The 27,094-nt window shown below is 33.6% G+C and overlaps 6 protein-coding genes across 6 annotated transcripts in view; 4 read left to right on the top strand and 2 right to left on the bottom strand.

Moving 5' to 3' along the window:
• The window catches only part of LOC120249311, a 3,627-nt gene extending 2,337 nt beyond the window's left edge, over positions 1-1,290 (bottom strand). Inside the window, exons 1-3 of the mRNA XM_039257813.1 lie at positions 991-1,290; positions 682-907; positions 453-601 (exon numbers count right to left, since the gene is read on the bottom strand). Of these exons, the coding sequence (XP_039113747.1) occupies positions 453-601; positions 682-907; positions 991-1,290 (675 nt within the window). The remainder of the gene's footprint in view (positions 1-452; positions 602-681; positions 908-990) is intronic.
• A 3,054-nt stretch (positions 1,291-4,344) lies between these two features.
• Positions 4,345-5,228, top strand: LOC120283483 (putative germin-like protein 2-1). Its single transcript, XM_039290177.1, has 2 exons — positions 4,345-4,459; positions 4,582-5,228. Exons 1-2 carry the CDS (start codon positions 4,348-4,350, stop codon positions 5,115-5,117), a joined length of 648 nt encoding a protein of 215 aa, XP_039146111.1. The 5' UTR covers positions 4,345-4,347; the 3' UTR covers positions 5,118-5,228.
• A 3,050-nt stretch (positions 5,229-8,278) lies between these two features.
• LOC120283482 (putative germin-like protein 2-1) lies at positions 8,279-9,249 on the top strand. Its single transcript, XM_039290176.1, has 2 exons — positions 8,279-8,428; positions 8,560-9,249. The coding sequence occupies exons 1-2, from the start codon at positions 8,314-8,316 to the stop codon at positions 9,093-9,095; spliced, it is 651 nt and encodes a 216-aa protein (XP_039146110.1). The 5' UTR covers positions 8,279-8,313; the 3' UTR covers positions 9,096-9,249.
• A 9,729-nt stretch (positions 9,250-18,978) lies between these two features.
• LOC120283777 (tubulin beta chain) lies at positions 18,979-22,395 on the top strand. The gene is made up of 3 exons (XM_039290511.1): positions 18,979-19,471; positions 20,659-20,928; positions 21,421-22,395. The coding sequence occupies exons 1-3, from the start codon at positions 19,078-19,080 to the stop codon at positions 22,092-22,094; spliced, it is 1,338 nt and encodes a 445-aa protein (XP_039146445.1). The 5' UTR covers positions 18,979-19,077; the 3' UTR covers positions 22,095-22,395.
• A 583-nt stretch (positions 22,396-22,978) lies between these two features.
• On the top strand, positions 22,979-24,821 carry LOC120250458 (berberine bridge enzyme-like 22). Its single transcript, XM_039259277.1, is given in 2 exon segments — positions 22,979-24,283; positions 24,285-24,821. Coding segments are annotated over 2 exon segments (1,626 nt in total). The 5' UTR covers positions 22,979-23,062; the 3' UTR covers positions 24,690-24,821.
• On the bottom strand, positions 23,758-26,632 carry LOC120250457 (pentatricopeptide repeat-containing protein At4g14820-like). The gene is made up of 2 exons (XM_039259276.1): positions 24,827-26,632; positions 23,758-23,866 (listed from the first exon to the last, which is right to left on the bottom strand). Exon 1 carries the CDS (start codon positions 26,625-26,627, stop codon positions 24,951-24,953), a length of 1,677 nt encoding a protein of 558 aa, XP_039115210.1. The 5' UTR covers positions 26,628-26,632; the 3' UTR covers positions 23,758-23,866; positions 24,827-24,950.
• Between the last annotated feature and the right edge of the window lie 462 nt (positions 26,633-27,094).

The raw sequence follows: 27,094 nt of genomic DNA, 5'->3' as shown, positions 1-27,094 counted from the left end.
TGGTATGGAGATATTGTGGCATTCCTATGTTTGTAACCATATCCCATACATCAAAATATTTAAGTGGATCCCGATTTGCAACATATTGTTCTAGCACATTTGTGGATCTTTCTATGGTTGCATTTGTTTTCTCCATTGTCTTAGTTGATTGAACGAGAGCACTAGCTATTGACGCAAGAGCTATGGACATGTCTGCATCTTCATGATTGTCATTTCTTCTAACTCTTTTGGACCTAAAAGAACTTGGAGCCTCAAATTGTGATGGTTGATCTAGTGGTGAAGCTTCATCTTCAACTTAATTGTCATGTGAAGTCATATTTTCATTCTCACACAAATTCTCCAAATTTACTTCATTTTGGGAAACCATAAAGTCAATATCATTGATTGTGTCCGCCGAATAAGGGCTACGTGATATATTTCCCGAATTTTGAAGTCTACTTCTCATCTCTGACGCGGTCTCGGCATGTTGTCCAGTTGTCCCTATCACGTGGATTTGTTGGTGGATTCCTTGAATACTCCTTCAAGTGATATTGCTCTCCTTTGTATGGTGTAATAAGTCCACTTCTTAACATAAATCCCGCATCAACAAGATAATATTTTCCTAACAATAAAATAAATGTTATTATCATGTTGAGCATATATATGGAATTGTGAACAACATTATATCATACTTATGAATACCTTCTGGAATTCTTAGAGGATAAGGTCTACTTAATGCATTCTTTATTATTCTTGAATCAGATGTTGTTCCTTCCCACCCAGGTAACACGTATGTGAATTTTAAGTCAAATGTGCATGCCACTAACACGTTTTGTGTTGGATAATCCTTCCTCACACGATATTTCGGAGCTTCAGCACTAGAAACTTTGATCCCGAATATGTGTTCCATCAATAGCACCAACACAATCTTGACATTAACACATCTCATATTTTATTCTAAATTTTTCACGTATTTATAGTGAACTTGGAATTTAATAAATTTTTCATTACCTTGAAATATGGATAGAATCTGTTACTGCTGAATATTTCTGAAGGAATTTGTGCCCCATCAGGTTGTGTTATAAATTTGTCCTCCAACTCTATTATAACTTGCAATACATTATGAAAATGCCTAAAAGTGGTCTCACGGGAATGCCGGAAAAAGAAAGATAACTCACGATGTGTAACATTATGACCTAATACATAAAGAGTTTTTGCAACTTGTTCCTCGACCGACACGTGCAAAGTTGCTCGAAGACCACCATCTCTAACTAACATATCACATAAACTTAAAAAAGCTGAAGAACTCATTCTAATCATACTATGACATAAATCACTTGACAACAAGTGTGACATTAATTCATCTCTTGCTCGGTCGCCTTCGAGCCGTATCTCATGTGTTATTTGACTTTTGTTTCGTCTAACTTCAATCCGGCGTCGCACAAGCCGAACAATTACGGCAATAACAACTTGAATTGTTGCTACATGATGTAGGTGGTGCAATTTCATGACAGGATTATCCAACAATTGTCGTACGAGAAGCATTTTACATAATGCAATTTTTTCATCTTCCATCTAAAGCATGAAAAGTTTATTCATGAATATTAAAAAAATAACAATACAAAAGGAAAATTTACTTCAAATGAAATAAGATAACAAATGAAATGAAATATTATATTAGTTTTTTTAAAAAAGAAACCTTTGTTTTCAGACTTCAAACGAAATATGATAACAAATGGAAATGAAATGAAATAATATATAATACAAGACTTTGAAATAGCATAAATTAGAAGGACCAGACTATAATGATGAAAAAATTCCATTAGAAAAATAAATAAATAAATAAATAAAATCTGGTTGTGAAAATCGCAGCTAGGTGAGGAACAAAGGAGTGATATAGTGAGATTTATTTTTTAGTTTAGGACATTTCTGTTTATCTTCAATCCAGAAATGGCTTACTGCTGGAGGTCTTGGAACTGTATTGCTGACCCTTGCTGGCCGTGAGGTGCTGTCTTTTATGTTAGAATACCTATTCAACTGATTATCAATACATGGTGTAACACTATACTTTTAGTATATGTTTACTTGATGAAAATTATGGACTGGTTTAATATGTTATTTTTGTTGCAGATATTCACAAATTTTCTATCAAGTGTAATGATCCATGCAACCCGTCCATTTGTTGTGAATGAGTGGATTAAGACTAAAATTGAAGGGTACGAGGTTTCTGGCAGTGTAGAGGTTGGTATCGTCATGGTTAGGCCTGGATTTGCCTTTGGACTCTAATTGATAACCATGGGATATTGCTTATGATTTCAACCTAAAAAATAAAATTATTGGTTCAATTTTGAACATTGAGATATCCTCTTAAATGTCTAATGTGCTCTTTATTCTTTAATCTAACCATATGATAGATGCCATGATATTAAATTTTTGGTATAACTTAGGTTTCTTAGAACTTGAAAATGTTCATCACACTATATGAAATTATCTGTTTCAAGCAAAAAAAAAAAAATCCTTTGTGTCAAGCTGTTGAACTTGATAATACTGGTTTATATGGCAAATTTCATGGCAATACTAGGTTGTGCTATACTTGGAACATTTTGCCTTTGTATTTTAGGTTTGATGTAAATGTTTATGTCTCTATGATGACTGATCCAGATGCATTGCTAACTAAGCAAAAATTACGTTCTGCATCTTTTAAATATTTTCTTAATTTTTTATTAAGTCATCTGAACAGCATTAGTGCATCTTTCAATGGGATATTTGTACCACTTAAATGAATTTGGTGTTAACATCATAAGAAACAAAGAAATATATGTTTTCTCATTGTTGAAATTCTACTCCATTTATGTTGAGCTTCCTCAATTTCTATGTATCAATAACCAAACTAGTTCCATAAATAAAATGCTTAGACTTTTGGGAAAAAAAAATGACAAGGAGGATACATAAAAATCAAAAACAAGAATCTAGATTACCTACATTATATAACAAAGCCTCACAAATCATGTTTCTAGAAGTTAAAGCAAGGGACAAAAAGCAGTAATGCCATTATCATGAGCACAGCCTGCAAAAACAAAATCCTACCAAAGACAATGACCCATTACTCAATACTAGAGATTATATATATTCAACAAGATATCGGAATTTTGCAAAAACCAGCACTAGATAACAAAACAGCACAAATAAATCACCAACACCTTTGTATAAATTTAAATCTAAGAATTCATACAAACAACAAAACAAAGCTTTTCCAACAAACAACCACACATTGTTCAATGAGAAAGAACCCTCATTTTAAATACATAGATTGGGGGTTCTCATAGTAACTTACCTCAACTTTGGTTCGGTGAAGGTCCGACGGAGGTCCGGTGAAGCTCCGGCTAAGCTTGGAGTGACTTGCAACAATGGGAAAATCGTAGCTGGTATAGCTAGGGCTCTGAGAAATGAAGCAAATGTCCTAGCTTAGAGTGAATTAATACAAATGGCATGTATGTAATTATTACAAAAGTTAAAGGGTATTTTTGTCAAATAAAAATGTAAAACCCTCCCAACCCCTCAATTTGGAGGGTTGAGAAGTGGGGGTAAAATGGAGGTTTGAGAACCTCCATTTTACCCCCATAAACCTTACCATGTCAAAAACCTTGGATCCAAGCAAGGTTTTATCTAAAACCATACTTTATAAAACCATATAAAACCCCCAAACAAGCAAGGCATTAGAATTCTTTTTATTTGTTTGTAATTGTGGAATGTCATGTATTATTTTTAGCATGAGTTGGTAGTCAAATAGTGTAGCTACTAAACCTTATTTTGATCATGTGCATGAGGTGTTTGTTGAAATGCTCCTTTGAACTAAGTTCAGAAATCCAACATTAATTGATGCAGATTTGGTTAGCATCAAAACAAATGCAGAAGTGAAAGGTCAAAATTAAGTTAAACCCATGTTAATAATTAATTAAGACAGATTATATTATATTTTTTTAAGAAAAGGAGATTATATAATTCGTTAATCATGGGAAATTAACTGCACCAATTAGTTAGCTAACCAACCACACACAAAAAATATTGATAAAACAGAGAAACTAATGAACTTTGACTAACATAATATATATACCTAACCTTCTGGTTAATTAGCATGGAATTAGTCTTTTGTGTTACCTTCTTTCTTTCATCTTAATTTCAGCACAATATAATAACATATAATAAATTAACATTTGAAGATGATCGAAAGAAGAGATCAATGAATGCAAATAAGTAAAATACCAAACCTTGTAGACCATTTCATCATCTCATATATCATACTTCCTTTAAATAGCCCTTCTTCTCATGAACTTGATACCACACAAGCTCCATTGATAATTAATTAAGATGGCTTCCCATGTCCTTCTTCTTGCTCTCTTAGCTTTCTCTTTCTCTTATTCACTTGCTTCAGACCCTAGTCCTCTCCAAGACTTTTGTGTGGCAGACCTCAACTCTAATGGTACGTATGAATTTAATCACTATCAATGCATGTGCATGCATGCATGCATGTAATTCTTGATGTATCTTTTTTACATTGTGTATATCTGATCTTGAATTCACGAATTGTTCTCCTTGCTGCAGTGTTTTTCAATGGCTTTGTTTGCAAGAATCCAAAGCTCGTTACAGCCGATGATTTCACCGCACACGGCCTCAACAAACCAGGGAACACATCAAACCCTCAAGGGTCAGCGGTGACACCAGTGTTTGTAGAACAACTTACTGGGTTGAACACTCTTGGAATATCACTGGCAAGACTTGATTTCGCTCCTTATGGTCTCATTGTCCCTCATTATCATCCCCGTGGCACCGAGATCATGACGGTGCTTGAAGGCGAGCTTTATGTCGGCTTTGTCACCTCCGCTCCCGATTTCAAGCTGTTCGCGAAGATTGTGAAAAAAGGAGATGTGTTTGTCTTCCCCAAAGGCCTTGTTCACTTCCAATTCAATTATGGTGCCAAGAAAGCAGTGGCCATTTCAGGCTTAGGGAGTCAAGATCCTGGTGTGGTGCTTGTCCCTAATACTGTTTTTGGTTCTAATCCACCCATTAATGATGGTATTCTTGCTAAGGCCTTCCAATTGGACAAGAAGATCATTGATTATCTTCAGTCTAAATTCTAGTTAGCGAGCGAATGCTGTCATTCTTCAATGGGATTCATTTATTGTTGTGTTTGTTATAGATATGTGTTTGTGATTTCTGTATTTGCTGAATATGTTTGTTTGTTCGAAATGTTGTGGTACAATTAAATAAAAGCCTTTTATTTTTTTCTTGTATTTCATTCCAAGTTTTAAATAAGATCCTGTCTTTTTGGAAAACAATTTCCAGAAATTATTGAAATTTAAGTACAAATAGTTGAATTTCAAAATTGAACGAGGAACATATATATATATATATATATATATATATATATATGTATGTATTGTTGCGGAGAATGTTAATTGCATGTGAGCGTTGGTTTTTTTATATCTTTTTAGAGATCATGCAAATAGAGTATTTAAGGAAGTACAAACAATAGAGAAGAATCTTAAAACATACTTTTTTACAAAATAATTTTTTTTTTAAGGGAAGATATCATTTTTTAGGGGTGGGGAATTCAATCTTAAGTAATGGGATTAATGAAGATTTTGCATGACCACTATTTTAATGATTGAGTAGTTAAGACATTTGACTTCAATATGCAAATGTAATGAAATCTCATACATTATACTGAGGAAATGGATGAATCACAGTTATTGCAAAAAAAAGAGCCATCAAAATTAAATAATAGAAATCTTAAAACTAATATTAACCACCTATCTAGTAATAAGAATAGCATAATATTGATAACAATCATAAACATAATTACCAACCCTAGAACTAATAATAATAGCATAATATTGATAACAATCATAAACATAATTACCAACCCTAGAAGTAAGTATGTTATTTTTGTTTATTTTGTTGTAAAAGACACATAAATCCCTCACAAATTTCCAATTATCCAAAAAAAAAACTGGGTTTTTTTTTCAAAAAAACCTATAAAAAATTAAAAATGATACAATTAAATAAAAACTTTTGTGGGTTTTATTTATTTATTTTTTGAGAAATGAGGATATTATAAAGATATATATTGAAAATTAGAGACTTTATTCAAAAAAAAAAAAAATTCAAAGACTTGTAGATAATAAAAAAAAAAAAAACTTATTCCTTAATTTTATATTGTGGGTATTCATCCTAATTAATTATATATAATTAATTTAAACCATTTAGCATCTCTTTTTTACAATCATATCTTAATACATATACCACAAAATTGAGATATGAATTTATCTTATTGCAATTAAGACTAATCTTTCTATAGGAAAGTTCACTCACAAGCAAGCTGAATTTTCTCCTCTCAACAGTAATTTGTCCATTTCTTTAATAAAATAAAATAATTAATTAAGATGAACCTTGTTGTATTAATTATTCACATCCATTTATTGAAGTAGTTTAGAAATAAAAATCTGTTATTTCAAAATGGCATCATGAACTTTAATCTAAAAATTTAGGTTAGATAGAGGTTTAGTCATGTAAGGCAAGGCCCATCCAAATGGACAAGAAAGAAAACGAAGAAAAAAGAAATCTATTATATATTATATTTATGAAAATCACATGAAAAGTTTATTATAAATAACACACGTATGTTATTTTTGTTTATTTTGTTGTAAAAGACACATAAATCCCTCACAAATTTCCAATTATCCAAAAAAAAACTTTATTTTTCAAAAAAACTATAAAAAATTAAAAATGGTACGATTAAATAAAAACTTTTGTGGATTTTATTTATTTATTTTTTGAGAAATGAGGATTTTATAACTATATATATATATTGAAATTTTCTCAGAGACTTTATTCCAATTCAGAGACTTGTGGATAATTAAAAAAAAAAATCTTCCTTAGGGTATTCATCCTAATTAATTATATATAATTAATTTAAACCATTTATCATCTCTTTTTTACAATCATATCTTAATACTTATACCACACAATTTAGATATGAATTTATCTTATTGCAATTAAGACTAATCTTTCTGTAGGAAAGTTCACTCACAAGCAAGCTGAATTTTCTCCTCTCAAGAGTAATTTGTCCATATTTTTTTAATAAAAATAAAAATAATTAAGTAAGATGAACCTTGTTGTATTGATTATTCACATCCATTAATTTATTGAAGTAGTTTAGAAATAAAAAAATCTGTTATTTCAAAAATGACATCATGGACTTTAATCTAAAAAGTTAGTTTAGATAGAAGTTTAGTCATGTAAGGCAAGGCCCATCCAAATGGACAAGAAAGAAAACGAAGAAAAAAGAAATCTATTATATATTATATTTATGAAAAAATCACATGATGAGTTTATAAATAACACACTCTTACTTTGAAACTGAAAATATCATTTTAATTCTTTTGGCCTGCTAATATAGATGAGTCATTTAATTAATTGCAAAATATATGTGACAATAGAAAACTTATATATATATATATATATATAGAGAATCCATCATCTAGGGACGTCCCTAGATTTTAAATCTAGGGATGTCCATAGTAGCTAGCCGGATAATCGACGGCTCTTATCACTATAAACAGTAGAAACCGCGTTCTACGGTGTTATGCGATGATCGTGAGCAGATAAAAAGGTGTCAGATGTTTATATAATCGATCAATCAGTCGGATGATTATCCAACGGCTTAGATTTAAAACGTCTCTAGATTTCAAATCTAGGGACTTACTTAGATGATGTTTTCCCATATATATATATATATATATTAGAGTTGACGAGATTGTCACTATATACTTTAATATATATATAGAGGATATGTGTAAACCACCATTTGGAAAATTTCTATGAAACTTGAGCTCTAATTACTTTTCAACCTTTGACAAATATATATATTCACTCATTTGAACAGGTCTAATAAGACAAGTTTAATCCTAAGACGATTTGTCACAAATTATACAATATCAAATCCATTATGAAAAAAATTTCAACACCAACTTCAATGAAGGAACGAGTCTTTATTAGAGTAGGAATTTCTAGCATTAGGTATCATCTAATTAATTAGGTTCCCTTTCTCTTAGAATTTAGGATGTATCTTCTCTGCAGTAACTGATGGTAAGAGAGAATGCAAGCAATACCAAACATTGTAGACCTTTTCATCTTCTCAAACATGCTTATGCACCCATGTAAGACTGCTTCAAACCCTAGTTCTATATATAGATCCTTCATTACCCCATTAAAGATCAAAGCTAAAGTAGTACTCATAGCATTGAGAGAGAAATAAACAAATTAATTAAGAAGATGGCTACTTCTTATGTTCTTCTTCTTTCTCTCTTAGCTTTGGCTTTCTCTCATTCTCTTGCTTCAGATCCAAGTCCTCTCCAGGATTTCTGTGTTGCAGACCTCAAATCCACTGGTACTTGTAATATACATGCATGCATGCACATACAAATTAAGTTTAACGTAGGTTTTTGTGCATGCATGATCTATATATATATGTCATTGTGATCAATATTTATATTCTATGGTTCTTGTTCTTGATTTCAGTGCTCGTGAATGGATTTGTCTGCAAATCTCCACAAGTCGTCTCAGCTGATGATTTCACCTTTCACGGCCTGGACATGCCAGGCAACACATCCAACCCTCAAGGCTCTGCAGTGACACCAGTGTTTGTACAACAACTTCCAGGCCTGAACACTCTTGGTGTCTCACTTGCAAGATTAGATTTTGCACCTTATGGTCTGATTCCTCCTCACTATCATCCCCGGGGAACTGAAATCATGACGGTGATCGAAGGCACACTTCACGTCGGTTTCGTCACCTCCTTCCCTAATTTCCAACTTTTCACACAGGTGGTAAAGAAGGGAGATGTGTTTGTCTTCCCTCAAGGTCTCATTCACTTCCAATTCAACTATGGTGATACCCCAGCAGTGGCCATTTCAGGGTTAGGGAGCCAAGACCCTGGTGTTGTGCTCATCCCTAATGCAGTCTTTGGTTCTAATCCACCCATTAATGATGCTATTCTTGCCAAGGCCTTTCAACTGGACGTGAAGATCATTGACTACCTCCAGTCCAAATTCTAGTATTTACTTATATAATTACGTACCCACTAGCTACCGCTTCACATGCATAATTAATATACCTATAGATATATTTACTATGTTTTGGAAATAAGCAAACATGCTTGTTTGCATGTTGGATGCCTTTATATATGATTAATATTTGATTTGATTATGATACAAGGAATATTAATTAATTGTGTGGAGAATCAATCATGAAAAAAGACAGTGTGGAAGTTTAAGGTGTGAGTAGTGATAACTTGTGAGAGCTTAATGGTAAAACATACATATATATATATATATATATATATATATATATATAGAGGATGCATCCTCTGTCAACGTTCACAGAAACGTAATCTGTGAACGTTGATATGGGCCGTTGGATTTTAATCCAGCGGCTGCACACTGTTCTATGAACAGTAATACTGTGCACTATTCATAAGCACAGTAAAAAATGGGATGCACAGTATTTTGATCTGAACCGTCCAATCAATCTCAGCACAGTAACTGAATCAATCACAGTCATCCAACCCTATGAAATGTACTGTACATCATCTGCGGACGACTCTACGAACATCCACAGATGATGTTTAGCCATATATATATATATATATGATATTGCGCTTGATCCAAACATATATAGTTGGTGTGATTGGTCTGTGCGCAGACAGATTATTAAATATTAATGTGAGAATAAGACAGTGAGCAGATTTACGGTTCAGATGAAGGCAAGGACATGAATATAAATGGGTTGATATTTTAAGTGCATTGGGGATTTTTATGTGTTTGATTATTTTAATAATCACTGGGTTGTTTCTACTCCAGATAGATCAAATTAAGTGGAACTATATAAAAAGTGGGATGGAGCGGTGTTTTTGATCCGAACCAGTCCCAATCAATCTCAAAGACAAATGAATCGAATCAATCACGCTCATCCAACCCCTATGAATGATCATGACATCATCTGCGGACGACTCTACGAACGTCCACAGATGATGTTTAGCCATATATATATATATATATGATATTGCGCTTGATCCAAACATATATAGTTGGTGTGATTGGTCTGTGCGCAGACAGATAATTAAATATTAATGTGAGAATAAGACAGTGAGCAGATTTACGGTTCAGATGAAGGCAAGGACATGAATATAAATGGGTTGATATTTTAAGTGCATTGGGGATTTTTATGTGTTTGATTATTTTAATAATCACTGGGTTGTTTCTACTCCAGATAGATCAAATTAAGTGGAACTATATATGAATTGTTGGGAGCTTCTAGTTTTATTTATATTTATTGGACCTGTCTATATATATATATATATATATATATATTATGGATAAGGGCATTGATGGATGTATCATCAAATTAAAACTTTTAAGTATAAATTATGATAATAAAAAAATTATATAATTCTATTTTGTGAAAGATTAAAAATCTTATAGGAAGTATATATATATATATATATATATGGACACAATCTTCAGTTGGGACAAAATAATAAACAACTGGTGTTTGTTTATTTATTTATTTATATATTTTTTGGAACATCAAAAACGCCAATCTCCTTCTTATGCTGTTTGGGTTATTTTTTTAAAATTAAGACAATTTTGAAGAATATTTTTAAACAAGTTTATTATTTTAAAAAAAAAGTAACTCAAGATATAAATAGTTTACATAATTTTTTTTTTTTTTAAAGAAGCTACAAGGGCATGTTTTTCATATAAGCACTAATTAAAAAGAACATAAGGCAAATAATTATTTTTCTAAGTTAATAAAAACCACTCATAATTTGCTTTGAAAAGAAAATTATTTAAAAAGTGAAATAAAAATATCATTTATATATTATATCTAATCTTTATCTAGTTGCCTTGGAATATATAAGTCTGTTGTGTTACTTCCGTTCTTTCAAGCAAACAATTAATATAATAACATATATACTTAATGAGCATTTTGAAGATGATAGAAAGAAGAAATCAATGAAACCAAATAAGTAAAATACCAAACCTTGTAGACCATTAATTTCATCATATCATATATCACACTTCACTCCCTTTGAACAGCAATTTCCTCTCATGAGTTTCATGTCACACAATTAAGCTCCTTCAATCAATAAAGATGCTTCCCGTGTTCTTCTTCTTGTTCTCTTGGCTCTCTCTTTCTCTCATGCACTTGTTCTGCGGTGACACTAGTGTTACTTTATTCTGCATGATCTATATATCAATGTGTTCAATATATTCAAAGGTTTCAGTGTTTGCGAATGGATTTGTATGCAAAAATCCACCAAGTGGTCTCCGTTGATGATTTCACCTTTCACTGCCTGGACATACCAGGCAACACATCCAACCCTCAAGGCTCTGCAATGACACCAGTGTTTGTACAACATATTCTAGGCTTGAACACTCTTAATTGGTATCTCAGTTGCCAAAGTAGATTTTACATCTTCTGCTCTGATTGCTCCTAGTGGTCCCTCAAAAAGTATAGATGTCAATTTACCTCAATTCTCGTTTGAGATTTGTACACGTCCTTCTCTATTTTGTCGCTCATCTTAATGAAATAAAAAATATTCTAGAGGCTCCAATTTTTTTAAAATGAATAAATAAATAAATCATAAATTTATTAAATAAAACAGACGAAAGCAAGTAAAGAAGTATAAAAAAAAATACACAAACGAAAGACTAACCACAGTCATCAAAGGTGAAGCAAGTCTCAACAACAACAAACACCGAAAGAAGAAACATATAATTTAAATTATTTATATTATAAATATATGAACAAAAACTTCAAAACCTATCTACCTATTTTCTTAATGATTAAATTAATATTACTACTAAAAAAATAATTAAATACAACCATAAACTTGTGATATCTATATTTAAAAAAATTAAATAAATAAGTGATTTATTTTAAACAATTAGAAGGGCATTTGTTGACAAGGCAAAAATTTTTAGATCGAGTGGCAGAAGTCCCCAATGTGTGAAAGAGACCCAAAATTGGTCCTCTAAAAGAGGACATGATGAATTAACTCTGTGCCTCTACTAGCTAGATTAGAGCACTTGCATTGTGTGAGTGATCATTAACTCAATGTATGTGCTTGTATGCACCTTTGACTAGATTGCTTGGTAGGTATACCCCTAGTGTGCCAGTCAGGCGAGCTTCAAGACTACTAATTCTACCACATTGGTGCTAAGCCTTCTATTTCATAATGGCTTATTCACCTTGTAAAAAAAAATAATGATAAAAATAAAATTTTGGTCAAGGATACTGACATTTAGAAATAAAAAATTAAATTTTGTTTCTCTTTATAAATTTTTATTAAGTTAAATTATAGTTTGTACTTGTTATTGCATGTAGTATTGCAATATTTATTTACTCTTAAAATTTTGTTGATTGAACTTTTTATGGAGGTTTTTTAATTAATATTTTTTAATATTTATAACAAAAATGAATCAAGAAACGGAGAACCTCTACACCCGAGTGATCCTTGCATGCATAGGAATGTCCTTCTACCCAAGTTAGCAGGGGCGGCTCAAGGCTTATAAAAGGCCTAAAGCCCAAGCATAAAACTGACCTTAATTAGTTAATAAAAAAATTATTAAAAATATGTTGAAGTTATATGTTTGTTGGGAGAAAAAGATAATTAATTGTGTATTGAAGCTACATTTTTTTGGAAATAGATTTGTTTGTTGGGAGAAAAACATAATTAATTATACATTAAAGTAAAAAAAATTAAGAGCTTAATTTATTAGTTTTTATTTTAAAAAGCTAGTTGATGGAAAATTTAAAATTAGTGAGAATTAAATAAAAAGGTTTAAATATTAATTAATTATATAATAAATAATTATTATGATTTCAAGGATAAGATTTTAAAATTTTTAAAAATTTAAAGTGAATAATGAGGCCATAAATTAAATTTTGAAGTTATTATTTACCCAGTACATAGTTTATTATTATAACCATAGTGATAAGATTTTAAAAACTATATTGATTTAAACTTAGATGAGGCCCCCAATTTTTTGGGGCTTAAAGCTTTTGTTTGATTGGCTTTACCCTTGAGCCGCCCTGCCGTTAGGGATATGAAAATTAAATGTGGGTAAATGCAGAATAGGGAATATATATATATATATATATATATATAAGTGATAAACCACAAATATATTAAAAAGTAAAGAAAAAAACAAACAGAGATATAAAAAACTATCACCAAAGACAAATCACCAGGGGGACTAAAGCCAAACAACAAAACACAAAAATAAAAAACACACAAAGCGACAAAGACTACAACAGAGGGGGACCCAACCCAACACCAAGAGGGTAAAAGGAAAATAAGAGAAAAAGACACCACAAGGACAGACACAGAAACTCCGAAAGGAAAACCACAGGCCAAGAATATATCCTCCACATATTCCACACCCTATATATATATTTGACACTATGCGACAAACACCACCATTTAACGTTTAAGTTAGGGACATAAACCTATGTGATGCGTACTCACAAGCTTAACAATATCTTGCTCTCGCCTCGAAATGAGAACCTTACGCAAAAGAACCGATACCAATAGACCAAATAACTGTTAGTCACCCTATTGATATTTTAATCTTCATGAAATTTATAATGTTTTAAAATTTTAACATGGTGAATGTAATATTTATTTATTATAATAATTTAAGAAGTTAAATTTTAAACTTTAATTAATTTTATATAATCGCAACAAACATGTTTAGAATCAGGACAGATTTTAAATATTTTAATTTAATGTTTAGCAATTTCCATATCTTCTCTCAACCAATATTCCAAAAACTCCTATTCCAAAAATAGTTTACTTATTTTTCCACACTAATCAAACATCCTTTTTTTTAAGAATTTCTTTTCCCAACATCTCCCTTCAATTTATTTTATCCATCTTATTTTTATAACTCTTGATTGCAAACTTGAAATATACAAATATATCATAAATGGGAGTATTAAATCTGGTTAATTTGCAAGAGCATTAACATCTCATATAGAGATTTGGTACCATAAATTTAAATAAAATTATTTATCTATTAAATAAATCAGAAGTCTCATTTTAAAATTTAATTTTAAGCCTTTAATTATCCTGAGGCGCCCCAGATAGCTCCCCACTATCCTTCCCAAATTTTAGGCTTTTTCACACAGGTGCTAAAGAAAGGAGATGCATTTGTCTTCCTTCAAGGTCTAATTCACTTTCAAGTTTCAATTCAACTAAGGTGATGCCTTGGCAATAGCCATTTCAGCCTTTGGGACCTGAGACACTGGTCTTGTGCTCATTCCTAATTCAGTCTTTGGTTCTAATTCTCCTTTTGGGACGTTCAAGATCGTTCCCAAAGTTTAAAAAAGATGAGAGAAAAATTAATGTGAGAGACAAGCACATATTACTGTAGCAAATAGATGAATAGTATAGAACTATTGTACCATCTACCAGACGAGTGTTGTGTTATTTTGACGGTTTATTTTTTAACTTCATTGTAGGACCCGTAAAAATAAGATTGAATGACTGTAATTGATTGAGTTATTGATCATCTGTGATTGAATGATTAAGATCAAAATACAGTGAGAAGCACAGTGACAGAAATTCAAAATTTGTCCAATATTTAAACATAATTTTTCTATATTTAAAATTTACTCACGTGAATTGATGATTCATCCTCTATATATATACTATGGTTTGGAAATTATAAGAAAATATGTTTATTTGAATGTTGTTTACCTTAATATATAATTAATATTTGATTTGATTATGATACAAGGATTCATTGAGTGGAGAATCCTGAAAAGGGGCACAGTGGAAGTTTAGGTGGGAATGGTAAAGTGAGAGCTTGGAGTAAAACACAAGCATGATGCTTACTTGGTGAGTATATATATATCTATATTAATTTTGTGCTTGATCCAAATTAAGATGGTTGGTGATGGGTCTGAGCATAAACAAATTATTAAATTTTAATGTGAGAATAAGACAGTGAGGAGGTAGTTGACAAGAAGGTGAGGACATGAATTTGATGGGTTGATATTTTGGGGTAATGGGGACCTAAGTTGTTGGATTGTTTGTATCTTGTGATGTGGGGCTATTTGCTTTATATTTGCTGGCTTGTTCCTAGTCCAGATCAAAGTGGGACCATAAATTAGTTGGGAGCTTATAGTTTATTAGTTTTATTTATATTTATATATAGGACACCCCATTCTAGATATATATAGTGTGTGGATAAGGCATTGATGGGTGGAACATCAAATTTCAAATTTGAAGTATAAATTATGAAAATAAATTATATATATATATATATATATAGTTTTTTTAAAGTATAAGAAAAAAAGTTGGAAAATAAAAAAAAACCTCATTATCATTTTTCTTTATTTATATTATTATGAGATATTAAAAAAATATATAATAGGCACAACATTTCAACTTGAAAAAAATAATTGAGAAGTGATTTTTATATATTTATATTTTATAACAATTACAATTGAGAAGTACTCTACTTTTTATTTAAAAAGTTACCAAACATACATCTAAACAAATTTATTATTTTTTAAAAAACATAATTTATATATGGCATGATATTTAGGATTTCAAAGTTACTGAGGTACACATTTAAGGGTCTTATCTCCATCTACTTTCCTTTCCTATTTGTGGATGCTATTTTTGTTTTAGATGTAAATTTATAGCCTATAGGTCATGGATCCTCCTCTAGATAGCTAAGGCCTCAAAATATGGATCCTCATACTAATGAATTCTTCTCAATTAAATTATTTTACACTTTCCTTGGTGATGGAGTTTGGCACTATGCAATTATCCCTCTTATTTGGAAAAAAAAATCAACTTGTTCTTAAAAAATAAATATTTTTAATTAATTAGTATGGGACAATAAAACTCTCATACTGGATAACTTTACTAAGAATAGACAAAATATACTAATATTACTATATGCGATAGATAAATTTACGAATAGAAGACTTAATATATACTAATATTGCTACTTGTGTGCTCTTTCACTCAGTGAAAGAATTGGTTGATCATTTAATCTTTTTATACTCTTTTTACTACACAAAGTTGGAATTATTTTAGCAAATATTTAGACTCATATATTATCTTAGCTCCTTAAGAGGTATTTGGAAATCACTAGTGTCTCTGTACTTTGCTAAAGGAAAATTGAGACCATTGTCTAAGACCATCATTTAGATTATTTGGTTAAAGAGAAATGAACACATAATCAATTCCAAAGTGCTCCTTTCAGTTTTGATAATTACCAGATTAATTATATGTTTTATTTTTGAGTGTTTTTGTAGTCTTTAACGCTACAAGAGTGAAGTTAAAATAAATTCCTTAGGTCTTGTACTAGTGGTGTGGGTGATCCAAGAGAGATAACTTGCAACTCGTGCTCTTGCTAACCCCAATGACCAAGTTGCTCTATTTACCCTGGTGACTAGTGGTCTAGTGGTTTATATTTGATTGTTTGCCAAGGAGCCCATGTTTTTAATGTTGTTTCCTAAACATTGCATTAGAGTATTTTTCTGTGTTGTTTGATACATAGAATATACGAATGCAACTCGCAACACATACTTTAGGAAGGTAATTTTTTGTGACAATTTTTTAGCAAATGTCATGTGGACGAGGATTTTTTGACAAGAGGAGTGGGGGATCCGCTAGAATCATCAAGGGCGTGCACAAGTTTCAGTGGAGCAGGTGGGAGCGGAGCCCACATACACGTGGGCATTGAAACCACCCACATACAACCACCGCTCACATCTCACAAAAACGCAGTTAAAAACCGGGATCGGCTGGTGAACCGGCTACTAACCGGGTTCGCGGCTCAACCGGGTTCAACCGGTTCGACTCAGTCGGTCCCAACATTTTTTTATTTTTTTAAATTTTTGTTAAAAATAAGAAATGTCAAAAAAATCATAAAAATTATAAAAAAATTCAAAAAAATCAACAAAAATGCCCATTCATATTAGTGAATAACTCTTGATTAATAACTCTTGACGTTATTAAAATTGTTCAACCGGATTTAATTTTTTCAAATAAATAAATATTTAAAAATTAAAAATAATAATAATAAATAAGTAAAAAAATAACTTCAAAAAAATAAAGAAAAAAATAATAATAAAGATACAAAAATTACATATTGCAAATTTAAATTACCTTTTATAAGGTCACAAAGTCTTAACTTTATATAAAATTAAAAATTTTTTTAAAAATACAAATATACAAGGATACAACTATACAACAAATATTAAAAAAATAAAGAATTAAATAAAAATATAAGTATACAAGTATACAACAATAATGATTAAAAAATAAAAACCAAACCATTGAAATGTTTGGTTTAATACTTTAATACTTTAATTTTAATGATTTAATTGTTGATTAGCGTAAAATTATAAGTTAATTATAATAAATTAATGATAATAAATCATAATATATTAATATCTTCAAGTATTTTGTTTTCAAGTATTTTGTTTTGACTTTTTGCCTTTTTGAAATTTGGACCGAGTTAATGAGTTTATTAACTTTTATTTAAGTTTTTTTAATTATAAAAATAAATAAACTAATTAAATAATTTAAATTAATAAATTGGTCGGTCCGGTTCAACCTGGTTTCACCGGGTTCACCGGTTGAACCGGTTGAACCGGCCGACCCGGTTCTTTTACTATTTTATGTGAGTAATCGGACCGGCTTTTATCGGCTCGGCTCCCTTGCTCAATCCCGGTTCAACCGGCCGGTCCGGTCCGGTTTTTAAATCATTGCAAAAATGTGCTCTCAACCGAGAATCAAACTTTCGTCACTCGACAAGAGTCCTATCAGTGACCCGTGTACTAATATATCGTGTGATCGTTGGCATGTGGACGAAGATTTTGAATTGCTTTTGTTTCCACTTGATGACTTATGAGCTACTTTTGAAACATATACTTTTAGGGGAGTTCTTATCCATAAGAGGTTTTTATGTTAAGTAAGTTTTAATATATATATATATATTTTTTTAAAAAAAGGTCTACATATTTTTTTTTCAAAAGCCACTAGCTCAGATCTTATAATTTTCGTTAGTTAATCCAAATCAGTCTTTCCTTTCAAAAAATGATATAAAAAATAAAATAAAATTATCATTTATACATATTGAAATCCATTTGAGAATATCCAATAAATTCGTTAATCATGCGCTAGCATGATGAACCTCTAGACTAATGAAATATTTGAATTTCAAATTTTGTAACAATCATACCGCTAATTACAAGAACATGTTTCAGAATTCAAAAATCACTTCTGTTTTGGTCAATACATAATGATGCATCTAATTTCCAATATTATTTAAATAAAATAGAAATTTCAATCATTATATAGCTAAATAAAAAAAAATATATATATAGCGAAAAAAACCCTAACAAAACAAAAAAAATACACATGGTCATTGGCCCTCATTTGTCTGCCAGGTATGCAGTGTAGGTTAGTTAAACCAATCCCCGGGAAAATCTCATTTATTTTGAAAAATAGAAATTAAAAACAGCTTTTTCCGCCCAGCCATACAGTATAGCGACAGCCCAACGAAGAGCCTTTTAATTCTCAGACACATAAAAACATTCACACATACGCTTAGATCTACCGTTTAAATACCTCGAGATTGAAATAACACACATCTTGAGGCAAATGAACGGTGATGCATAACATGAATGTATGCTCTCGTGATCACCATTACAAGCTATTCTCACCTGCTCTTTCCCTCCAATAGCCGAAGACCTCGTTATGCTCACCACCAAAGTTACCTAAGTTATAAATCACCGCTTTGATAAACCAATCAACGTTCTCAATTCAAATCCGCTGCATCTTCTTGTTTTGAGGTAACCTTTCTGACGGTTATCACATCTCCCGTCCTCGCTACATAAACTCTCAAATCCTCTTTGGGAGCACATTGCCCCCCCGATCTCTCCGCTCCTTCTCTCGAAACCCTAGACTTCGGTGAACCGCCGCCAGATCTCGCCGGAGCAACGATGAGAGAAATCCTGCACATCCAGGGAGGGCAGTGCGGCAACCAGATCGGGGCCAAGTTCTGGGAGGTGATTTGCGACGAGCACGGCATCGATCACACCGGAAAGTATAACGGCGACTCTGATCTTCAGCTTGAGCGCATCAATGTCTATTACAACGAGGCCAGCGGAGGCCGCTTCGTTCCCCGCGCCGTCCTCATGGACCTTGAGCCAGGTACCATGGACTCCGTTCGATCTGGTCCTTTTGGCCAGATCTTTAGGCCTGATAACTTCGTCTTCGGTCAGTCCGGTGCCGGCAACAACTGGGCGAAGGGGCACTACACGGAGGGTGCTGAGCTTATTGATTCTGTGCTTGATGTTGTTCGCAAGGAGGCCGAGAACTGCGACTGCCTGCAAGGTATAAATTTCGGTTTATTTTTGTGAATGTTTGCGAATTCTCTGATTTTGTTGTTTGTTCTACGGGTTAAGCTGTTGAATATGTTAGATCTGTATAGATCTAGTTGTGATTCTATGGTTTTCGGGTCTCATGATTTTAGATCTAGGTTTCTAGTCTGGGTTTTGTTGATAATGCTTGGTGGTTGTTGGTTCATGATCTTGACAAGCTAGCGTTGTTGATATTTCTGTTTAATATGTGATATTTATTTCATCGAAATTATATTGCTATGCGAATTACATGTTATTTATTTATTTTTAATTTTATACTTTTTTTTAATAACTCGGATTCTAGTAGATTATTTGTTCTTGATTTGCGAAGGTATACTTTGATGATACTATTATGTTTGCTTGTTTAAATCCTGTCGAGGCTTAAGGATCCTTCCTGCTGTTTAATTTTGTGATTGTATGGGAATATGAGAAATATTAAGAGCGCCCAAGTCTGATCGGTTTTGTAACCTAATTGTTGTCATGGCAAGTCTTCTGGTGGGATATTTGTTTTACCCCGTGGTTAAAGAAATTTCTGTGTCAATTTGATTGAGAATGTTAAGTGAATGTTTATAGGCCGGAAAGGTATATGAAGGTGAATTGGATCTAAAAGTGCGACCGAAGGGTTAAGAAGTAGGGGGGCGTTCTTCCAAATGTTTCAGAATCTTTTCTTGGATTTAATTTGGTGGGAATTCCTTTTTTTATTTGAAACTTTTTGTTCTGTAGCAACTAAGCAATGATCCTGATGTATTGGTGAGAACTTATATTTGAGCGAAAAAAAGATGTGTTCTTTGACATGAAATCTTTGTAGATTGGTATAACTGTGTGAAAATGTTCCGAATTAGAGAGTTTGGCTTCAGAATAGGATAGAATAAATGTGGGTGAATTCTTTTTTACACCAGTTGCTGGTCTCTTGCATTGTACAAAAGAAATAGAGTAGACTGAGTATCAGACAGTATGAGACTTGTTTGACCATGATATTTGGTAACAGCTCAGGCATGAAATGATTGAGGTTCTGGACTGTATTTATATTTGTTTGCCTCATCTTTTAATGTCCTATTTCTAAGGCAGGTACAGATGCATACCGTTGGTTTTCTAATGTTCTTTCTGCAGTACAGTCAGCTTTTCTACTGTACAACATTGACATTTTTCCCCCAATTATAGGTTTCCAAGTATGCCATTCTTTGGGAGGAGGCACAGGATCTGGCATGGGTACCCTTCTCATCTCTAAGATAAGGGAGGAGTACCCTGACCGGATGATGCTCACCTTCTCTGTCTTCCCATCACCCAAGGTGTCTGACACTGTTGTGGAGCCATACAATGCTACACTTTCTGTTCATCAACTTGTTGAGAATGCTGATGAGTGTATGGTCCTCGATAATGAAGCTTTATATGATATCTGCTTCAGAACTCTCAAGCTTGCTACACCAACCTGTAAGTAGAATTCTATGCTTCATTATATGTTGTTATTTCAATTTTTTTTTTCTCTTAATTAAGTGTGATTAAATTTATTTGGTTGAGTATAGTTATTCTAAAGAAATCTGTTGACAACTTTATACAATCACATGGTACATTTATTTCCTTAAGCATGTTTTAAGTTTTTTTTCTCATTGTAGGCTAACATTTCTATACAATTGAAGTTATTTTCTCATTGAATACCAACATTTCTTTGAGTTTTATTGTTGCTTATGCAAATACACCTACAGACTACAGTGAATATTTAGAGTTATAGCCTAGGCTTGACCCATCATTGTTGACATATTGTCTCTTGTAAGTGTGCACTTGTAGATTTTAATTTTTGAGTTTATTAGTCTACAGCAGTGTGATAATTTGATGTTCTGTTTTCTTTAGTTCTTCCGTACGATATATCAGTTCTGACATAGATTATTGTTGCTTCACATGCCTAATGTCTGCCATCTTTCCCAGTTGGTGATCTGAACCATCTGATCTCTGCCACCATGAGTGGCATCACATGTTGCCTCCGGTTCCCTGGTCAGCTCAACTCTGATCTTCGCAAGCTTGCCGTGAACCTGATCCCATTCCCACGTCTCCACTTTTTCATGGTTGGGTTTGCACCTCTCACCTCAAGGGGCTCCCAGCAGTATCGGGCCCTGACTGTACCTGAGCTCACCCAACAGATGTGGGACTCCAAGAACATGATGTGTGCTGCTGACCCCCGACATGGCCGCTACCTCACTGCCTCTGCCATGTTCCGTGGAAAGATGAGCACCAAGGAAGTTGATGAGCAGATGATCAATGTTCAGAACAAGAATTCTTCTTATTTTGTGGAATGGATCCCCAACAATGTCAAGTCCAGTGTGTGTGACATACCGCCAAAGGGCATCAAGATGGCATCCACATTTATCGGCAACTCAACCTCCATTCAGGAGATGTTCCGCAGGGTTAGTGAGCAGTTCACCGCCATGTTCAGGAGGAAGGCATTCTTGCACTGGTACACTGGTGAGGGCATGGATGAAATGGAATTCACTGAGGCTGAGAGCAACATGAACGATCTCGTCGCTGAGTACCAGCAGTACCAGGATGCAACAGCGGATGAAGAGTACGAAGAAGAGGAGGAAGAGGAGGAAGTCCAAGCTTGATATGTGTTGTCTGGTGTTTTTCATGTATTTTGGGTGGGGTTGTGAGAGGAGCTTGATATCATCTTGTTAATCTTGAGAGATAGACATCACCATATTTGTACTCATAATGTTTGTGTATGGCTTGGCTTGTATGACATTCCCTGGATGTGCTGTTGTTTCTGCTTTTAGAGTCTGACTTAATGTGCCACCTGTTTTCTTTATCCATCGGCTTCCTGTTTTTGAGTTTGTTGCTTCTAAAAGCTTTTGTTTGTTGTCTTTGCTATCCATGTATAGTCTAGTTTTTGAACGAAGTCTAATTATATATTTTGTTCTTATTTATAGTCATGCATATCATTTTGAAACGAATTAGTTGGAAGCACTGGTTTGCATTGTTTCTGTACATATTTATTTATTAACTGTATTAATTTCTTGGAATCGATTCATATTCCCCTTCATGAATTTTTGTTTTGTTTTTGTTTTTTATGAAGTGATAAATAAGATATGTTAATAGACCAAGCTGTCCATTTTTTATTTTTTTCAAAAATTTAAAATTTGGTAAAAATTGTTAAAATTTCAAATTACACAAGTAATTTTGTCTTTAAAAAAAAAATTCAAATGAAGATAAAAATACAAAGCATTGTCTGCAGACTGTAACAATCTGTACCTTTAAACATGTAATTATGAAAATATGTTGAGGAGTTCCTTCATAAAACAGAAAATCTCCACTAAAATATAATATAAAGATCATGTTGGAAAGTTTTACAAAGTTCTCTTCTACCACACACAAGCTGCATTGTTTTGCAATTTTCAGCTATTACGGACTGTATCAATCTATTATACAAAAAAAATTGTTTCGAAATCATTACAAGATCCAAATAAATATTTTTATAAATTCACAATATCTTTGAAATAATACACAGTTTTATCAGTTTCTACTATATATATATATAAAAAACCCTTGTCATACAATCCAAACCACCCCGGCAAACATGAAACAAATGGTGCCGCCTGAAACCTTTTTCTTCTTCTTCTCTTTTCTCTTCCTCTCATTCCATGCATGTTTTCCGATAACACCTGAAACCTTACACACATCCTTCACTCAATGCTTCCAAAACCACTCCCACCATCCCTCCATTTTCAACCTCATCATCCCTTCAAACACAACAGCTTACACCAATTTCTTCCACTCTTCCATCAAGAACACCAGACTAGTCATGACCAACACCACTCACACCACCTTCAAACCACTCTTCATCATTTCTCCAACACTCAAATCCCACGTCCAAGCTTCTGTTGTTTGTGCCGCCCGGCATGGCCTCCGGCTAAGAACAATGAGTGGTGGCCATGACTATGAAGGCCTCTCCTATATATCACACCATGACCATCCTTTCATCATCCTCAACCTCTCCAAACTCCGGTCTATTCACATCGCCGGAGACATTGCTTGGGTGCAAGCCGGTGCAACTCTAGGCGAGCTTTACCACGAGATAGCAAAGAAGAACAAGTCCATGGGATTCCCTGCAGGCCTCTGTCCAACTGTTGGAGTTGGTGGCCACTTCAGTGGAGGTGGTTTTGGCACCTTGGTGAGAAAATATGGTCTTGCAGCTGATAACATCATTGATGCTCATCTTGTGGATGTTAATGGAAGAGTTCTCAATAGAGAAACCATGGGAGAAGACCTCTTCTGGGCCATTAGAGGTGGAGGTGGAGCAAGCTTTGGTGTCATCCTCGCTTACAAGATCAAGTTGGTGGAGGTCCCTCCTAAGGTCACAGTCTTCACAATCCATAGGACACTGAGTCAGGGTGCAACCAAGCTTGTCAACAAGTGGGAGCACATTGCATATGAACTTAATGAGAGGTTGTTCATCAGAGTACTCTTTCTAGTCAAAGATAATATAGAAAATAAAGGAAGGAACAACAAAACCATTGAAGTTCTTTTCAACTCTCTGTTTCTTGGTAGCAGAGAAGAGCTTCTTCCTATAATGGAAGATAGCTTCCCTGAACTTGGATTGGAGGCTAATGACTGTAAGGAGATGAGATGGATTAAGTCAGTGCTTTACATGGCATGGTATCCAAAAGGCACACCAGTTTCCACTTTACTGGATAGAAATCCACCACGGTTGAAGAATTCCCTCAAAGGAAAGTCAGACTTTGTAACAGAGCATCTCAATGAGAAGGTGTGGGAGAGGATATGGAAAAAGGTTCTTGGATGGAGGTGAGAGTCTTATAATGATTCTTGATCCTTTTGGAGGGAGGATGGATGATATCTCTGAAACTGAGACTCCCTTTCCTCACAGGAAGGGGAACATGTATAGCATTCAGTACTTGATGAAATGGAAAAGGATTGGAGATGAAGATGATAAGAAGCATGTGGATTGGCTTAGAAGGTTTTATGAGTTCATGGCTTCATATGTGTCTAAGAATCCCAGGGCTGCGTATTTGAATTATAGGGACCTGGATTTGGGACAGAATCAAGGTGGTGGAGTTAGCTATTCAAAGAGTTTCGTTTGGGGTCACAAGTACTACAAGGGTAATTTCAAGAGGCTGGCTTATGTCAAGTCTCTGGTTGATCCTGATAACTTCTTTAAGCATGAACAGAGTATTCCACCTCTTTGAATTCATTGTCTCATGTATGCTAACTTTAATGATGAACAATAATAAGCAATTTTATAGATGGACAAGTTACTATAGATAAAAAATAATGGTTGCATTAGTTTATGCAATAAAATGTTCCAAATAGTTAGAATACTTACCTTGTTAACTTTGGTGCTTGTTGTCGCTTCTATCCCAAAAGACTGGATGGAAATATTGAAAATATTGATGTATGATCTCTGAAGAATTGGATCTGCTGCTGGTCGATGATACATTTCGAAATGTTTAGGCTGCCACCTTGATGTAACTAATCCCAGCATCCTTCTTCATATCTGAACTTCTTGCAATTTCTCTTAGCTCTTCAACATCTTGCCATCTTCTTGCAAAAGCATAGAAATTGGAAAGCAGAACATATACACCATGACTTTGTGGCTTATCCAACTTGATCAATTCCTCTGCAATCCTTTCTCCAAGTTGAATGTTGGAAAAACAAATGCACGAATGGAGCATAGTCTTGTATACTACGACTCTGTCTTGTATGGGGATACATTTAATCAACTCTTCAGCTTCAGATAGCATCCCAGCTCTGCTGAGAAGATCAATCATACAGCCCAAATGCTCAATCTTAGGTTTGATATTGTAATTTTGTTCCATTCTCTTGAACCACATGTGGCCCTCATGAACAAGGCCTGAATTAGTGCAAGCCTTGAGCAATGCCACAAAGGTTGCCTCATTTGGTTCCACTCCTTCACATTGCATCATTGAGAAGAGTTTGAAAGAGTCCTTTCCATAACCATATGTTGAGAAACCAGAAATCAGTACTGTCCAAGCGAAAACATCCTTGTGAGTCATCTTCAAGAATACGAGCAACGCGTCCTCTAAGCTCCCGCACTTTGCATACATGTCAACCAATGCTGTCTGCACAAACTTGTCTTCCTTTATGCCTTGTCGATGAATGAACTGATGAACCAAACGGCCAGCATTGAGGTCTGCAAGACTACCGCATGCTGATACCACACTCACCATAGTCTTCTCATCAGGGACTATCATCTCCATCCCCATTCGCTTGAAAAGTTCCATACCTTCTTTCGGCCGCTTGGCCTTTATATAACCTTCAATCATCGAATTCCATAGCACAACATCTCTAGAACTCATCCGATCAAAAATGTCTCGTGCAACCTCCAATGAACCTGACTCAACGCATGCATTAATCAAAATAGTATGCGAAACAACGTCACTCCAACCCATCACTCCCATTTCCTCAAACACTCCAAATGCAGCATCCAAATCACCGGTTTTTGCATATGCATCCATAATTGAATTCCCCACTCTAACATCAAAAGCAAGCCCATGTTTCAAAGCATAAGCATGAATCACTCTTCCACAGCCCAAAATTCCACATCCAGACAACACCACAGCCAATGTGATTCCATCAAAACAAACATCATGACGAACCATCTCTCTAAACAAAACAAAAACCTCAGTTCTAAGATCACAGGTACAAACATAAGCTGTCAGAATAGAATTCCAACTTGTTAGGTCTCTGTGAGGCATTTCATCAAACAACTTACGTGCATCATCAATCTGTGACAAAACCCCATATACATGAATCAGAGAATTCTGAATATAAACATCAGATACAAACCCTAGTTTGGTGGCATGGCCATGCACTTCTCTTGCTTTAGGGAGGGAATAAGGCAAGTGGCTACAGGCCTTAAGGAGGGCAGGGTAGGTGTAATTGTCAGGGAGTTGTGATCCCAGATGAATGAAGTAGTTGTAAATGAGGATTGCATGGATGGGGCTAGGGCTTTGGCCATAGGCTCTGATGACTGAATTCCATATTAGGGTTTCAGTTTGAAGGAGGAGGCCATTAATGGTGGTTTGTGCATGGATTTGTTGCAGCAACCTGGTGCTGTTACTGCACTGTTTAAGCAATGCAACAATGTTTGATGTTTTGTTCATTTATATTAGAATTTTTCAACTTTACTTTTTTTCCTCTTCTGAATGCATATATATATATATATATATTAGAAAAGGGTTTTTTTGGATTTACTTAGATGTCCACAGGTAGTAACATTGTGTGTTTTGATTTTTATTTTTTAGGAGTAAGTGTTAAAGGGTTCAATGGTTGTAATTTGTTTGACTGTGCATTCTATTTTTCACTGTATATTATTCATAAACAGAGTAATCAAAACACTGTGCATCCGTTGGATTGAGATCCAATAATTCAAATCAACATCCATAGATAACTATGCTATCAATGCCCATAGAATATATCTAATACTATATATAAAGTTGTATTTAATTAGTGAAAAATTGTTTTATTCATTGATTTGGTTGGATTTCATCATTTACACAGTGAAAATTACCATCAAATTTAAACTGGATTAAAGTTAGTAAATTATGGATTATAGAGAATGACATGACAT

This window comes from Dioscorea cayenensis, chromosome 19 (genome assembly GCF_009730915.1).
Source record: "Dioscorea cayenensis subsp. rotundata cultivar TDr96_F1 chromosome 19, TDr96_F1_v2_PseudoChromosome.rev07_lg8_w22 25.fasta, whole genome shotgun sequence".
NCBI lineage: Eukaryota > Viridiplantae > Streptophyta > Magnoliopsida > Dioscoreales > Dioscoreaceae > Dioscorea > Dioscorea cayenensis.
Note: the sequence above shows the minus strand (reverse complement) of the source record. Positions and strands in the feature narration are given on the sequence as shown.

What these genes read in the sequence shown, in the direction of transcription:
- LOC120250457 (XM_039259276.1), bottom strand. Translation starts at nt 26,627, where the DNA reads ATGAACAAAACATCAAACATTGTTGCATTGCTTAAACAGTGCAGTAAC.
- LOC120283482 (XM_039290176.1), top strand. Translation starts at nt 8,314, where the DNA reads ATGGCTACTTCTTATGTTCTTCTTCTTTCTCTCTTAGCTTTGGCTTTC. An exon ending in TGCAGACCTCAAATCCACTG is followed by an intron (nt 8,429 to 8,559) that starts GTACTTGTAATA and finishes TCTTGATTTCAG; the next exon opens with TGCTCGTGAATGGATTTGTC.
- LOC120283777 (XM_039290511.1), top strand. Translation starts at nt 19,078, where the DNA reads ATGAGAGAAATCCTGCACATCCAGGGAGGGCAGTGCGGCAACCAGATC. An exon ending in GAACTGCGACTGCCTGCAAG is followed by an intron (nt 19,472 to 20,658) that starts GTATAAATTTCG and finishes CCCCAATTATAG; the next exon opens with GTTTCCAAGTATGCCATTCT. An exon ending in CAAGCTTGCTACACCAACCT is followed by an intron (nt 20,929 to 21,420) that starts GTAAGTAGAATT and finishes CATCTTTCCCAG; the next exon opens with TTGGTGATCTGAACCATCTG.
- LOC120283483 (XM_039290177.1), top strand. Translation starts at nt 4,348, where the DNA reads ATGGCTTCCCATGTCCTTCTTCTTGCTCTCTTAGCTTTCTCTTTCTCT. An exon ending in GGCAGACCTCAACTCTAATG is followed by an intron (nt 4,460 to 4,581) that starts GTACGTATGAAT and finishes TCCTTGCTGCAG; the next exon opens with TGTTTTTCAATGGCTTTGTT.